The 16959-nt window shown below is 47.1% G+C and overlaps 1 protein-coding gene across 4 annotated transcripts in view; it reads left to right on the top strand.

Moving 5' to 3' along the window:
* LOC140428406 (extracellular sulfatase Sulf-2-like) overlaps positions 1-16959 on the top strand; it is a 598468-nt gene that overhangs the window by 422431 nt on the left and 159078 nt on the right. For all 4 annotated transcript variants that reach the window (XM_072514825.1, XM_072514822.1, XM_072514823.1 and 1 more), the window contains one exon: positions 1477-1716. In XM_072514825.1, the coding sequence (XP_072370926.1) occupies positions 1477-1716 (240 nt within the window). The remainder of the gene's footprint in view (positions 1-1476; positions 1717-16959) is intronic.

Genomic DNA, 16959 nt, shown 5'->3' with positions numbered 1-16959 from the left:
GATCACTCACAATTGACTTCCTCTCCAAGCTGCAGTATGAAATGTTAGACTTTGGTTTTTTACCAAATCTGTTGTAAAGAGTTATTTTTAAAAGTTGTAAATATTCTAACCCCTGCGCCGATAAATAATTTTCTCTTGGCAGGGGGGAGGGGGGGAATCTTATTTTTTTAAATGATTGCCATTCTTTCACCTGGAAAGGATTTTGGGAAGAAATTAACATTTATGGCAATTATTCTAATATATTAGCCTAGAATTAGTTTCCCTAATTATATGACAAAAAAGTGTGATGTGAGCGTGACAGGTGAAAGCAAATGTGGGCATGGCTAAATCTTTGGGAGATAATCTCCAATGAATTCACATTTGAGGAATTGAGGTAAAGTGCAATCAAGACATAATGTAGACTTTAGGTCCGATGAAATCAGAGAGTGCAGGGAGAGAGCAGATGGAATAAAGCAGGCAGTTGGTGGAGATGAGAGGTGTGTTGCAGTAGAGAGAATGGTGATTATGCAGGTAGGAATTAAATACAACTGATTTTGAAAAAAATATTTGTGAATCCAGTGGCAGTTAGAAATTTCTCAGATTTTATGGCTCTTCTTTTCAATATTACCACCATCTTAACATTATTAGATATTCAAGAATGATCGTACATTTTGATAAAAATTGCTGTTGCCATATACTCATATCGTGAAGGCGAAAATAAATGCTCCATGAAACAGTATTATTGAATGGATGGTTGCAGAGTGTATTGGGAAGATAAGAGAAAATTGCTCAGCAAGTGGATAGTGATCGGGCAACAGGCTGAATCAGGTTGGATGGGCCTGAACATCTTTGAAATTGGGAATAGGTGAAGGCAACATAGGGGATTAAGACTTAGACAGAGCCCTGGCTGGCCTCGTTGGACACACAGATTAGAAATGGTTCACCCAGGCCTGTGTTCAGGCAGCCTGGCTGAAATGTAGACAATCTTATCTAGGCATAGCAAAACAAAGCCCTACAATCAAGAAAATATAATTACTGAAAGACTTAAAGGAAAATATAGACAGAACAGATTAGAGGGCAGTGGTATTTATATGTGTCTATGGAGGGAAACTGCACATCTGGTTTTGGCCTCATGATCTCTAGACTCTGAAGTAAGTTTCATTTAGTGTTAGAGGTAGAGATGCAGACATGATTAGGGTCCATGGCAACTCATAATTGCTTCCTTGATAATGGCAAATCCTATAAGTGCTATTTACAGATATGAAAGAAATGTAATCTGTTAAGAAGTAGAGTTATTTTAATTTTGGGTGAAAATGTAAAACTGCTGGTAACGATTCAACAGCCCATTATGAACTCACTTGAATGTTTTGCACTATTACTCCAAATGAAAATCACACACCAGGAGATTTTTCACAGACGTACCAAGCTTAATGTTTGTAGATAATGCTGAGAATTTTATTTCTGCAATTGTAATATCAATTTTTTAATTCTTTGTAGGATCTTTGGAAGTGATGAACAAGACCAGAAGGATCATGGAGCAAGGAGGGGCCCACTTCACAAATGCATTCGTGACAACACCCATGTGCTGCCCTTCAAGATCTTCTATGTTGACAGGGAAATATGTCCACAACCACAATACCTACACAAACAATGAGAACTGCTCATCTTCCTCCTGGCAGGCCACACACGAACAGCGGACATTTGCTGTGTATCTGAACGGCACTGGTTATAGGACAGGTATGCTATTGAAGGAAATTGCAACTCCTTTATGGTGTTCATGATAAATCTTAAAAGATAATGAGCGGGATTCTCCTGTCTAGGGACTAAGTCCACACGCCACCAGGAAAGCCGGCGCGAATCATTCCGGTGTCAACAGCCCCCAAAAGTGAGGAATTCTCCGCACTTCTGGGGGCTAGGTGGATGACGGAGAGGTTGGCGTGTGTCAGACGGCGCCGAAGGGACTGCGCGAGTTAGCGCATGTGCCGAAGGTCCGGCGTGATCTCGCGCATGCGCGGAACCGCCGGCGTGGTTCCGCGCATGCGCAGACCGGCTGCGTATTCTGGCGCATGTGCAGGGGGTGTCTTCTCTACGCCGGCCATGGCGGAGCCCTACAGGGGCCGGCGCAAATGGAAGGAGTGCCTCCATGGCACAGGCCCGCCCGCAGATTCGGTGGGTCCCGATCGCAGGCCAGGCCACCGTGAGGACGCCCCCGCACGGGGTCGGATCCCCCTGCGTTCCCCCGAGGACTGCACCAGCCGACTTGCCTGTCAGGTCCCGCCGTGTGGGACCATGTCTAATCCACGCCGGCAGGACTGACCAAAAACGGACGGCTGCTCGGCCCATCGGGGCCCAGAGAATTGCTGAGGGGGGCGCTGCCAATGGCCCCTGACTGGCGTGGCGTGAACCCCGCCCCCGCCCGAAAACTGGCACCGGAGAATACGGCAGCCGGCGTTGGGGCGGGATTCGTGCCGCCCCCCCGGGGATTCTCCGGCCCGGCGGGGTTTCGGAGAATCCCACTGAATGTTTATGGGGAATAAAAGCCCTCTTCTCAATTGAACAAAAGCACAATGATAGTGAAATATTTCAGCTCTGCAGACACTTCAATGGAAGAACCAAAGAGTAGAGTAATGTAAACAGCATTTATGGAATACAAGTTGATGGTGACTATCTAATGACTGTTCGGAAATTAATAATTCCAATGAATGAAAATATCAAAAGCATCTTAGAAGACATCTGAGTTTTCTCACCTTTTTTACAATCGGTAAATAAATGTAAATGGACTGCTCTACTGGTACAGCTGTAATTTACTAAATAACCTTGTATAATGTAACTTTTATGATACAGCTAAAGTCTTGTGTAAAGCCATGAACTTTATGAACGTCTTTATATAAAGTTAAGCTACTTTAGATTGTTGTGTCCTATAGAACTAATTATAAGTAGCATGTGATGAACCAGATGATGTCAAAGTCTTTAGAAACTACAGTTTCAAGGCTCGTAAAGTCCCGGCACCTGTTACAGAAACAGGGGGCGTCATTCTCCGACCCCCCGCCGGGTCGGAGAATGGCCGTTGGCCGCCGTGAATCCCGCCCCCGCCCCAGCCGAAGTCTCCGGTACCGGAGATTGGGTGGGGGCGGGAATCGGCCGCGCTGGTTGGCGGGACCCCCCGCTGGATTCTCCGGCCCGGATGGGCCGAAGTCCCGCCCAGGAATTGCCTGTCCCGCCGGCGTAAATCAAACCTGGTATTTACCGGCGGGACCAGGCGGCGTGGGCGGGCTCCGGGGTCCTGGGGGGGGGCGCGGGGCGATCTGACCCCGGGGGTGCCCCCACGGTGGCCTGGCCCACGATCGGGGCCCACCGATCCGCGGGCGGGCCTGTGCCGTGGAGGCACTCTTTCCCTTCCGCCTCCGCTACGGCCTCCACCATGGCGGAGGCGGAAGAGACTCTCCCCACTGCGCATGCGCGGGAAACTGACAGCGGCCGCCGACGCTCCCGCGCATGCGCCTCATTTCCGCGCCAGCTGGCGGGGCAACAAACGCCATTTCCGCCAGCTGGCGGGGCGGAAATCCCTCCAGCGCCGGCCTAGCCCCCCAATGTTGGGGCTAGGCCCCCAAAGATGCGGAGCATTCCGCACCTTTGGGCCGGCGCGATGCCCGTCTGATTGGCGCTGTCTTTGGCGCCAGTCGGCGGACATCCCGCCGTTGGGGGAGAATTTCGCCCCATGGAGTGTGATTAAACTGGAACAAAATCTACTATGTCCGGTATTGGGCGTGTTTAGCAGGGTATTTCTTGGCGGTTGCAGCATGGAGAAACATATTGCTATTTAACGGCGCTTTGCCCTTTTTTGGCTCCGGGGAGCTTTTCTCCGCTGAGGCCGCACTAGAGTAATTTCTTGCTCACTTCAACAGGAAAGGCTTCTCATAGATCAGGGCGCCATTTTGTCTGGCTGCCCCGATCTATTTACCCTACCTGTGCTTTCGACCCCCCTTTCCAACCTCTAGGAGCACCCCGGGAACACTCCCTCCACCTGATAAGGCCCCCCGGGCCCAATCCCTGGCAGTGCCAATCTGGCACCCAGGCACCCTGACTCTGCCACCTTGGCAGTGCCCCTGGAAGCCTGGCGATGCTGCCCAGACACCCTGCCAGTGCCAGACTGGCACTTCCAGGTTGTCCTGGTGGCACTGCCACGGTGCCAGGCTGGCAGTGCCAAGGTGCCCGGTTGCCAGTTCCAGAGTGCCACCCTGCTCTGTCCCTGACCACAACGGGGTCTCTAATGGCCTGGGAGCACCCCCCCCGGGAACCCCCCCCCTCGGGAACCCCCCCCCCCTCCCCCCAGGCCCTCCCCCCAGGCACACTGGGAGAGTCCCACGAATGCAGATTTAAATGAGCCTAATAGATCATTTAAATATTTGGATCTGGATTACGCCCAGTGAGGGTGAGATCCAGATCAGACGTCTCGTGAGACACCGTTAAAACTGGTGTGATTTTGTGAGCGTCGTGAATTTCACGAGAGGCCTCTTGCGTGATTCAACGGCCTCGTCCTGACACCAAATTGGGTGCGGCTTAATCAGCCCCCTGGAGTCTGGACTTTGAGTTTTGGGTATGTGCACTAACAATAGGAGATAGGAATTTTGCAGATGGTTTCATCGCAGTATGTCCATTCTAGAGAGGGCACCTCCACCCAAGGTCATTTAATTATAGACTTTCCAGAGACTTGAGGTAATTCTGCCTCTGTGAAGATATTATGAAAGTCACCCAGCTCCCAGCAGCCATCGTAACAGCTTGCTGTTTTGTCCTTCTCCAAATTAGTTTGTGAATGTTTGCAAGTAACTACATAAAGCCATTTTATTTAAAAGAATGGCTTCGTAACACATCAACAGGCCAATTCATTAGGTTCATTGGCGGCCTGCCTTCAGTCAGTGGCTGACCAAGTCACTACCATTCCTACTGTTGGTAATATCCCATGGTAGCAGGAACATATTGGGCTTGGCTCCCGATGCCATTTTACCACCCTTTCCGCCTCGCAGTCTGTCACCAAAAGGCTGGTAAAATTCAAACCATTGGGCCCTGCGCGGTACATCTTCATGAGTTTTGACCTTCAATTTTGGCTTTCCCTCATCCCCCCCCCCCCCCCCCCCCCCCACCACATGCACATTAATAAGGAGACAGAATTAATGAATATCAGTTGTAATATCACTGATTATGAATTTCCAGTTTTACCAATGAAGTGGACAAGCACTTGTAAAAGGCAGATTGTGTTTGACTAACAAAGAGTTCTTCTGATGAAGTAACAGGGCAGGTTGATAAAGGGAATGCAGTGGATATTGTCTGCAGAGATTTTCAGAAAGATTTACCAGAGTGGTTGAGGATTTGAAAGAAGCTAGCTATAGATTTAGGTTGGAGAAACTGGGGGTTCTCTCCTCAAAGCAAGGGAGGTTGAGGGGAGATCTGCTACAGTTGTAATGGATTATGACAAGTTTAAACAAGGTAGACAAAGAAACACTCTTCTCATTAGCTGATGGTACAAGGACCAGGAGACACAGATTTAGGTTTTGTGCAAGAGATACAGGAAGAACATTTTCACGCAGCAAGTGGCAATGGCCTGGAACTCACTGCTCATGAGAGTGGCGGATGCAACCAGAAACGATCAATGATTTCAAATGGAAATTGGATAGGCATTTGAGGGAAGGAAACTTGAGAGCTACAGGAATAGAGTGGAGGAATACGACTGAACTGGATTGCTGCACAGAGAACTATCATGAATTCAGTGAGCCAAATGGCCTCCTCCTATGCCATATAACTCACTGATTACGGCAGTAAAGAATCAGCCATGACCCTAGGTGAATTGGTGCAATCATTTCCAATTGCCACCATATTCTGACCTTGGTAGGAACAGAGAGTGAAACACCTGGAAAGGTTAAAGAAAAATAATTATCTATCTTTCCTGATATCCTAGCAAGTTTTCATGTTGAGTAGCTGAACCACACGGACCAGAAGCTCCAAGATTCACTGAGTAAAATTTGAGTACAGCAGGCCCATCATTAGTCATATCTTATGGAGTTTGATCTATTCGTAAAGATGATATTAAGCTATTGCTTCTATAAAATTACAAATATTACAATGCAATGCATTCATAAATATAATTATGAAAAATAGTCAAGCCTATGACATTTTCAGTGTCCACAGAACATCGCTTGATGCTCTCATCATGCGCAGATGTTTAGTTAATTCAGCTCTTAGAAAACTTTCTGAAGAATGTTAGTCACTAAAATCATCCTGTAAATACCACATGAGATGGAAATCTTAATGTTGCTGAAATGAAAATAGACTTTGGCAGATGTTTCATGTCTAGACAGAAATTGTGATGCAATGTTGTCCCTGTAGACATGCCGTGAGCGCCCAAACTTTCTCATTTTAAACCAAAGGTAAAAAAATCGTGAGGCGGGATTCTCCGCCAGCGTGCCTCTCTGCTTTGCCGGCGCCCGGGGGTTTCCCGACGGCGTGGGGCTGCCCCACAATGGGAAACACATTGGTCGGCTGGCGTAACGGAGAATCCCGCCGGCGGGTCGGGGCAGAAATGTGGCTCGGCGGGGCGGAGAATCCAGCCCATGATTTTTTTTTTGCCTTTCAACCAGAATTGATATCATTTGTAAATAATCATCATTTACAACACAAGGTACAAGTTACCTTACAGAGGATATATGATACAGAAACAAGCCATTTGGCCTGTTGTGTTCTGCGATATGGCCATTGTAATGATGTTCACAGAACATCTAATTGTTTAACTGGAAAGATGATTTATTAACACACACATGTAAAGATAACTAACAGATTACTATACAGACAATAGCTACTAAATGAATTCAGTGAATTCTCCTGGAACTACTCTCAGTGCGACTATCCTCTTGTACGTCCTACTACCAACTGGCGGGTATCTCAAGTCACGTGATGAATGTCTGACGCCAGCAGCCGGTTGGATGCCGAATTGCTAACTATATACAGAACTGTGCACAGGCATATCACCACATGGCCCAGTCAGTTCATGTCAGTGTTTATGCTCCACTCGAACTTCCCCACCCCCTCATGATACCTCATCTAAATCTATCATCATAACCCTCTATTCCCTTCTCCCTCATAGAATAATAGAATCCCTACAGTGCAGAAAGACGCCATTCAGCCCATCGAGTCTGCACCAACCCTCTGAAAGAGCACCCTATCGAGGCTCACACCCCTGCCCTACCCCCACAACTCCACCTACCCTTTGGACACTAAAGAGCAATTTAGCTTGGCCAATCCACCTAACCTGCACAGCTTTGGCTGTGGGAGGAAACCCATGCAGACATGGGGAGAATGTGCTTTTTCAGAGTCTCAGTTGAGGACTAAGAGCAATGTTATCTTTAAAGTTTAGCTGTTGTGCAGAGCTCTTTTTTTCTGCACGCTGTCCCTTTATGTGAATTGCTTGGCCACATACATGCCTACCTCTCAGAACATGGCCTACACAATGCGTTGCACGTTTGCACTCACCCAGCTTAGGTGAAGCGTTGCCCAAGAGACTTTAAGAAACTGATAATTCAGAGAGCCTGGACTTCCGTCGATCTGCCAACACCCTAAAATTCCAATTAATGGATAAACATGAGCATAATTTGTGGAAATAATGTTTTAATGAGAAATTTATCTTACCTTATCTTAACCTGGTTTGCTTCAGCTACCGGTATTAAACAATACCATATACCTATATTTAACACCGCAATCACTCTCAAAATTCAGGGCCTCCCCACTACCTTGAGTCTGGACATCGCAAAACCATAAACCTCTCAAAATAGTTGGTGTAAGCAGAGTCTCAAATGTTGCATGCTAATATAGCTTATGAACAGTTATAAAACAGAAACATAGAAAGAATAGGAGCAGGAGGAAGCCATTCGGCCCTTCAAGCCTGCTCCGCCATTCATTAGGATCATGGCTGATCATCCAACTCAATCGCCTAATCCCGCTTTCCCCCATATCCTTTGAACTCCTTCGCCCTCAGTGCTATATCTAACTGCTTCTTGAAACAAAACAATGTTTTAGCCTCAACTACTTCCTGTGGTAATGAATTCCACAGGCTCACCACTCTCTGGATGAAGAAATTTCTCCTCAGCTCTGTCCTAAATGATCTACCCCATATCCTCAGACTGTGGCCCCTAGTTCTGGACACACTCACCATCGGGAAGATCCTTCCTGCATCTACCCTGTCCAGTCCTGCTAGAATACCAGTCTTATAAACAAATAATAGTCATTGCTGTCAGCAAAATAATTTTTTTGGTAATGTTGTAAATATTACATTAAGTAGGTGTAATTTTCTGCAAATTCTATAAATATTGTGACAAAATTATTTTTTTTAAAAATGTTTTCAACCCAGAAAAATTAGTTTTGGAGTTATTTCAATCCATGCAGATTTTGTTTTACCAGGAATCCTGCTGATATTGAGTTATAGTTTGCATTACACCCACTTACTCCATTATGTTTTTATTGGGTGCCTGCTGATGTTTCTATTGATTCCATGCATGGAGTACTTGATTTGCACTGCAAATTTACCATTAAAGTGTTTAGTCATTTTGCCATCATTAAAATAGTTAAAGGTTCTCTTTTGAGCTATTGAATTTGCCTAAAATAATGCTCAGTAACTTCATCTGACAATGACTGAAATACTGAAACACTTGCTGCTGAAGAAAATAGCTGGGGGTATGTTTGCTTTGTTATTCAGAGGTGACCACTTTAAATAACTTATTTCTGCCTTGGAAAAGTGTTGATTTAATCATCGCAGCTACCAAAAAAAACACGAATGAAAGGCTAACTAAATAACTTTACAAAAACCACGGGGGAAATTCTCCGTAATCGGCGTGATGTCCGCCGACCGGCACCAAAAATGGCGCAAATCAGTCCGGCATCGTGCCGCCCCAAAGGTGCGGAATTCCCCGCATCTTGACCGGCCGAGCCCTAGCCTTGAGGGGCTAGGCCCGCGCCGGACTGATTTCCGCCCCGCCAGCTGGCGGGAAAGGCCTTTGGTGCCCCGCCAGCTGGCGTGGAAATGACATTGCCGGGCGGCACATGGGCGGGAGCATCAGCGGCCGCTCACGGCATCCCCGCGCATGCGCAGTGGAGGGAGTCTCTTCCGTCTCCGCAATGGTGGAGGCCCGCCCGTGGATTGGTGGGCCCTGATCGCGGACCAGGCCACAGTGGGGGCACCCCCCGGGGCAAGATCGCCCCGCGCCCCCCCCCCCCCCAGGACCCGGAGCCCGCCCGCACCGCCTTGTCCCGCCGGTAAGAGAGGTGGTTTAATCCACGCCGGCGGGACAGGCATTCTAGCAGCGGGACTTCAGCCCATCCGGGCCGGAGAATCGCTGGGGGGGGGGGGGGGCGCCAACCGGCGTGGCGTGATTCCTGCCCCCGCCGAATCTCCTGTGCCGGAGAATTCGGCAACCGGCGGGGGCAGGATTCACGCCAGCCCCCGGCGATTCTCCGACCCGGCGGGGGGTCGGAGAATCTCGCCCCACATCTTTTTCTGTTTCAACATAACGGGTGGGATTCTTCGTCCTGCCTGCCTAGTGACCGGAAATTCCTGCTCAAGGTCAATGGACCTTGACGTCGTCCGCGGCCCGTCTGTGGTGATCTTGCGGCGGGCCCAACTGAAGAATCCAGCCCAACATTATTAACTTGATTCACAATTTGAGTCAGATAGCTGAGCATCAATAAGCAGATGAGTTAAAGTAAATTAGTTATTAGAGTGTGCATTGAGGTGTGCCAATTGCAGATTTTTCATATCATTTCTCAAAATCCTATAAGATTGTTGTGTGGGTTTCTTCCAGGTGCTCCGGTGTAGGTGAGATGGATTGGCCATGCATGGGGTAATGGAAATAGGGTGGGGTGTAGGCCTAGGTTGAGTGAACTTTTGGAAGGCCGGTGCAGACTTGATGGGCCAAAAGACATCCTTCTGCACTGCAGCGATTCTATGGAGTGAGGGTTTTTCTGGAGAATGCAGCCACAGCCAGATCTGCGGCACCACAGCTGGCTCAGCTGTACAGGGGGCAGGAGGAAGATTGAAAGGTAATCGTGATAAGATAATTTTATGATAAGGGGAACAGGCAGGTGTTTCTGGGCCACAAATATGAATTAAGAGCGGTAATGTTACCAGCCTAGAGAAGGGCCAGTAATGTCACTGAACACCTGCAGGGCACTTTGAGTGCGGAGGATGAGCAGCAAGTGGTCATGATCCAAATGGGTATCAACAACATAGATAGAAAGAGGGATGAGGTAGATTTTAGGGTGTTAAGCTAGAAAGCAGAGTATTAAAAGTAGTAATTTTCAGATTATACCTAGTTCTAGTGAGTATAAAATAGGAAGATGAATGCATGGCTGGAAAGATGGCAAACGGGGGAGTCCCTCGGTCATCGCGACTGGTTCTAGGGGAGATGGGACCTATATAGAGCCATGGGTTGTACCTGAACAGAGCCGAGACAGATGTCCCTGTGGGGTGGTATGCTCATGCTATTGCCGGGGTGTTGGGGATGAGGGGGGGGTGGGGGGGTTGGCACTGGCTGTGGCGTTAAACTAACTTGTCAGGGAGAAGGGAACTAGGCAATAATATTAGAGAGAAAAACAAGGTGCACAAAAAATTGGGAGAAACAGTTGGTACTAGAGTAAGATATAGTAATGTATTTGGCAGGGTCAGTTTAAGAAGGAAAATAATAATATCTGAATTAGCTTTACAGCCCATGTATGTGAATGCACAAGAGAAAATGAGTTGCAGGCATTGATTCGTCATGTTGGAATATGATGCCAAGTAACATGAGACCTGGCTCAAAATAAGGGCAGGGCTAGTGTACTTAATATTCCTGGATACAAAGGTGTTCAAGAAGGATAGGGAAGAAACAGAAGGTGGAGGGGTCACAGTATTAATAAATGAGAATTCTACAGTGCTGGAGAGAGACATTTTCTTAGACAAGTCAAGGACAGAATTTATTTGGTTAGAGCTAAGAAAGAATAGACTGCCAACCAATGCGAAAGGTAAAGACAAATAAATTTGCGAGGAAATTACCGAGAGCTGCAAAAGTTATGGAACAATTATAATAAATGACATTAATTAAACTAATAGAGACTGGAATAGTAATAGCAGAGAGTGGAGGGGGGAGTTTCATAAAGAGTGTTCAGGAGAATTTTCTACATCAGTATGTTTTCAGCCCAATAAAAAAGAGACATATCTGAAAAAAGGTGAACCTACTGAAAATGAAGATGAATCTCAAGAAAACAGTGAGGCTAGAAGATGGAATCCTTCCAGGTCACATGGTCTAGAAGGTCTACCTGATGAGTCACCCCTGACCCACTGCTGTGGTGTTCCAGGATCCAGGATTGTGGGCAGACTCCATCATGAACTCCAGAGGCAGCTCCAGACATTGTTCAGATGAGTCCCAACATTTGCGCGCTATGCTATACGAACATGTTTCCCTCCGGCATTGTGGAGTATCTGGTGTGTGTGTGGGGGGGGGGGGGGGGGGGGGGTTGGGTCTTCATCTGTGTCCCATTGACTGGATGTAAATGAGTTCACATCAGCCTCTGGCAGATTTTCCCTCCAGCCATAGTGCGCACCAGCGGAAGATCCCGTGTAAATTCACGCCAGTGTGAAACTGATTTCTGGCTCCCCTGCCATATTCTCCCACCTTGCCCGCCATCAAATGTGTTGTCGATGGCTTGGGAGAATTCCGTCTCATGTTTCATGCATAAGGACAACAGTCTTCTCAGTGAGAGGCCTTTATTGAACTGATGTCTGCCTCCAGAGGCAACCTCATGACATCGCCATATGACTACAGCAAGCCAGTTAATCAGGCAGTACAGAATTGCATTTTTCAAAACCCAAACAGAACCCAGCAACTGGAAGAAGCAGCAAGAGGAACAACTGCAGGGCCATGACAGTGCAAGAGCATTTTCAATGAAATGCCAGAAAAGGCTATGGTGTAACGAATGCAGGATTTTAGATATATTAGATTATAAACGTTTGGAAAATGTTTGGAAATTTAAGGGTTAAAAGCCTGAGTTAGAGTGTGTTTGACTGCAGTGGTGGTGCCAAATATCAAATCCCTATTTTTTCGTGCAATCACTCCTGGAGCAAAGTATTCTTTCCCACAATCTTACAAAATAGATTAAAATATTGGGATTTCGGTCCAGTATCCTAGCCACTGTTGGGGCCTGGTCTGGGATCGTAATAATGGTGAGAGGAATCCATGGAGAAAATCCTATACATACTAGAGTGCTTTGACCATGTGGAAGGGCCTGATCAAGTGGCAAAACTGGTGTTGCAGGTTTACCAGGTACAGGACAGCATTGGGATCAGCAAAGAAATCTAGCAAGGAACATGCCAGTACCTTATTCTATGCCACAGGCAGTAGTGCAGATGGAGTAATGGTCAAAAATGACATAAATGAAGAGACTGTGTGGCACCATTGATAACACACGAGGCGAGACGTAGAGATCTCAATCGAGGCTTTATTGAGCAGACTTGTTCAGACTTGTTCCCCAGCAGCTCAGTTACAGAATGCAGCTGCTGGGAGAAACCGAGTTCTTATACCCCGCCTTTCTGGGTGGAGCCCAGTAGGCGGCAGATCCAATCAGGACCCAGTATCTGTCCACCAATAGCCCCTCGGCATCATGGTGTACCGTATTACCCCTAATACATACCATCACAGACTGCAACATATTGAAAGACCACAAAGCCTTTGATACTTATTTTAGTTTTCAATGAAACAAAGAGGGCGCAGTTCAATAGGCACTCCCAAAGACTGGAGCAAACATAGATTCCTTCATTAACAATTTATATTGATAGCTGAGAATTGCAAACATGGAGATCTGAAAGACAGATTAAATCAGGATCCCATTGCTGTAGGAATCTGAGGGGAGTCGTTATCAGATTTTCTACAGTCGAGAGTAGGCTTGACCCTATTGAAGGCTGTGCTGTTAATAAGGTAGCCAGCACGGTAGGGCAGCAAGGTGGGCAGCACGGTAGCACAAGTGGATAGCACTGTGGCTTCACAGCGCCAGGGTACCAGATTCAATTCCCCACTGGGTCACTGTCTGTGCGGAGTCTGCACGATCTCCCCGTGTCTGCGTGGGTTTCCTCCGGGTGTTCCGGTTTCCTCACACAGTCCAAAGACATGCAGGTTAGGTGGATTGGCCATGATAAATTGTCCTTGGTGACCAAACAGGTTAGGAGGGGTTATTGGGTTACGGGGATAGGGTGGAAGTGAGAGCTTAATTGGGTCGGTGCAGACTCGATGGGCTGAATGGCCTCCTTCTGCACTGTATGTTCTATGCTCTATGTTCAGAAATGAGAAAGCAAAACCAGATTTTACTTCAGTAAAAAATAAATTATGTGGAGAATGATGGCTGACAGTGCAATTCGTAGGACAGAGAAATAACAGCGCACTGAGTACGAAACTAGGAAATAGTAAAGTGTGTGGGCTAGCCACCATAATTCCATGTTCTCATTGTGGAGAAGGCTGTACCAACCAATGCCCCCCCCCCAAATTGCAGCGTGCCATTCCTGCAAGAAGAGAGGCCCTTTTAAATCAGTATGCCACAGAAAAAAGCCCCTTACACAAAAATTAAAGGGAAAAACAGCTAAAATCATCTCCCATTCAAGAAGTTGAAGACAAAATAGATAATGTAATGCCTATTCCTAGGAAAAATTACAGGGTCAGATGGGAGCGATTGGAGCACAGCTATTACGGTAAACAGACATAACATAAACTTCAAATTTGACACTGGAGCAGGAGTTTCAATTCTTTCAGTCACAGAAGAGCAGCTAAAGCACAACATCCTCCAGTCATCGACCATATGACTCCATGGCCCAGGTGGCACTCAGCGGAAGGTCATGGGATAGTTGACTGCTAAACTCCAGGACAAAGGAAGATAAATCACAGAAACATTGTCTGTGGTCCACAACCAAGAATGTTCACTGTTAAGTATAAAAGCTTGCACCCGTCCATAAAGTTGATGAGTTGGGCAGCCCAGAAAATTCTACTGAATTCAGGACAGAATTCCCATAATTATTCAGAGGTCTCGAGAATGATGTGAAAACCTAGAGTAAACCTAACCAGGCATAACATTTCCCACAATCTTCAGCAGAAGGAACTACATGTTCATTATGTGGAAAAGCTGCTTATATCAAGCAAGAAACTGATAGATGAATATGTCCAAGGCAAACAAGCAACAGTAGATGCATTGTCACAAATACCTGTTGAGAAGCCTGAACAGGAGGACATAAATTTCATTGGGGATGTAGATTCATATATCTCATTCGCTATAAAATTCCTAGCAGCAACAACACAGAGGGATGAAATCTGGGCAAGAACAATGAGCAGATGAAGAATATGCTATAATTTGAAAATACTGCAAAAGAAGGATGGCCAGCATCTGTTCCAAACAATCTCATCCTGAAACAAAACTTTGAGCACTAAAGACATCTCAGTGTCATTGATGACTTGCTAATTTATGAAGAGAGGCTGGTCATACCAAGAGTCTTCAGACTCAAGATCCTCTAAGGAATATACCAGGAACACCTGGTTGTGCCAGTGCTCAGAATTCAGTCGAGTAGCCATTAGAGGCAAGATCATTGGAGGAAATAATTTTGAGCGACATCACTGTGCAATCCATTGCCAAAAGGAAGAAGAAGCATTGATCGTATCTTCATTTCCAATCCCACCATAGGAATTTCTCAGAGTGGTCCTTTTCCAGCTCAAGGGGAAGACGTACCACATCGTTGTTGACTATTACTTCAGGTGGATTGAGGTTAAAAGTCTTCAATCTCAGAAGCAATCATTAACTCACTAAAATAATTATTTGCCATTAATGGCATTCCTGATCTTATCATTTCAGACAATGGCCCTCATTTGTCAAATGATTGGTTCAACAAATTGATGGAAGACTATGGATTTGTCCATAGCTTACCCTGTGCCCACAAGCAAATGGAGAATCTGAAAGAGGCTTAAGAATGGTAAAATCTTTGTTGGAAAATAATGATGATATCTACTTCGCACTGTTGAGCTACCATTCCACAACACTTCAGAATTCAGAACTGTTTGGCTCCATCAAAACTTCTGATGGGAAGGAGCACTCAACTTTCTATTCTTACACATCAGCTCATGCCATGTTTCAAAGAAGCAGATGTAAAGAGAGTAAGGGGGAAGAAGGATTGGATTTGTGCAAATCAAACCAGAAACTACAATCAATGCCCTAAGAGTGCATGATTTACTACAATTTGGAGACCAACATTGAGAAGGCCAGATACTGGAAAAGACATAGTCGGAGATCGTATCTTGTAGAGACTGAAAATGTGATAGTAAGAATAAACAGAAGCACACAAATATCTACAAGAAGACTATCAGTGGAATGGACCAACTACTCATTTGATTAGGACAACAGCTTGGACAGAGAGCCAATAGTTTCTGATGATCCTACTCTACAGAGTTTGAGAGACAAGATAGAGCATTTAAATCTTATGCAATCTCCAGGAGAGCTGAGAACAAGGTTGGGGAGATTGGTGAAACTACAACATTTACCTCTGAAACTTGGGGATGAAGACAAAAGCTTCAGGGGTAGATGTAGGATAGCATATTTACAGGTGTTGGAAATATTATATAAAGGGTTAATGTCAACTATGTAAATATATAGTCTACTTAATCAGTGACGTAAGGGGCGAGTTTCCCTCGGTCTGGGGCCGGGCTGGAGAAACCCTGCGACCGGTATGAACCGCGCCACGCTGCGCCGACGCCGGCACGCGATTCTCCGCAGAATCGGCGCCATTGGCGCCGGCGTGGTTGGGGCGGCGTCAGTCGCGGGCCGCTATATGCAACCGGCCTGCCGATTCTCGGTCCGGGATGGGCCGAGCCGCCGTCGTCAAAACGGCGAGTCCCGCCGGTGCCATCCACACCTGCTCTGAGCCGGCGGGACCTCGGCGTGGAAGGGTCGGGGGGGGGGGGGGCATGTGGGGGGGGGGGGGGGAGGGGAGGTCCTACCCCAGGGGGGCTTCCAATGTGGCCTGGCCCGCGATCGGGGCCCACCAATCGGCGGGCCGACCTCTCTGGCTGAGGGCCTCCTTTCCTACATGCCGGCCCCTGTAGTCCTGCACCATGTTGCGTCGGAGCCGGCGCGTTGAAGGAAGCTACTGTGCATGCTGCGGATTCCGCGGCGCCCAGTTTGCGCCACGTGATCAGCAGCTGGAGCGGCAATAACCGCTCCAGTGCCGTGCTGGCCCCCTGTAGGGACCAGAATTAGTCATGGGGTCGGCCCGTGTTCACGCCGTCGTAAAACACGATGGCATTTACGATGGCGTGGACACTCTGCCGCGGGATTAGAGAATCCCGCCCAAGACCCCATGACAACAGATCATGGAGGAAGGATTAGATTTATATTGTGTATCATTCTAAGTCTGAAATGTACAGCGTATAATGTTCAATAAAAGGTAGAGCTTACCAACCGCGATGCCTCCCGGAGCATCTATACATGAAAATAATGAAAAGCCCCTTCAAAGACCCACAGTAATGATAACAGAATATACAAGAGATTTGCCTGGGAAGGGGTAGGTATAGGGTGGAATTAAGGGGGCGGGAGTTAAGTAGGGAAGATGATGGACGGTAGAGGGGATTGGAGGTGTAAGCCTCCGGTAAGGTGGTAATATAGAACACCCGGGGACTGAACGGGCCGGTTAACAGGTTGTGGGTGTTCGCGCACCTCAGTGGTCTGATAGCAGGTGTGGTCTTTCTGCAGGAGATGCACCTCCATGTGAAGGACCAGGTTAGGTGAGGAAGGGGTGGAGCGGGCAGGTTTTTCACTCGGGGTTTGACTTGAAATTGAGGGGAGTGGCGATTTTAATAAGCAAAGAATTGGGATTTGTGAGTGCGAAGGAGGTGAGGGATCCAGGTGGGAGATATGTGATTGTGAGTGGGGTATTGGAAA

Source organism: Scyliorhinus torazame, chromosome 8 (assembly GCF_047496885.1).
Source record: "Scyliorhinus torazame isolate Kashiwa2021f chromosome 8, sScyTor2.1, whole genome shotgun sequence".
NCBI classification, from domain to species: domain Eukaryota; kingdom Metazoa; phylum Chordata; class Chondrichthyes; order Carcharhiniformes; family Scyliorhinidae; genus Scyliorhinus; species Scyliorhinus torazame.
This window is presented reverse-complemented; position numbering and strand designations above follow the sequence as displayed.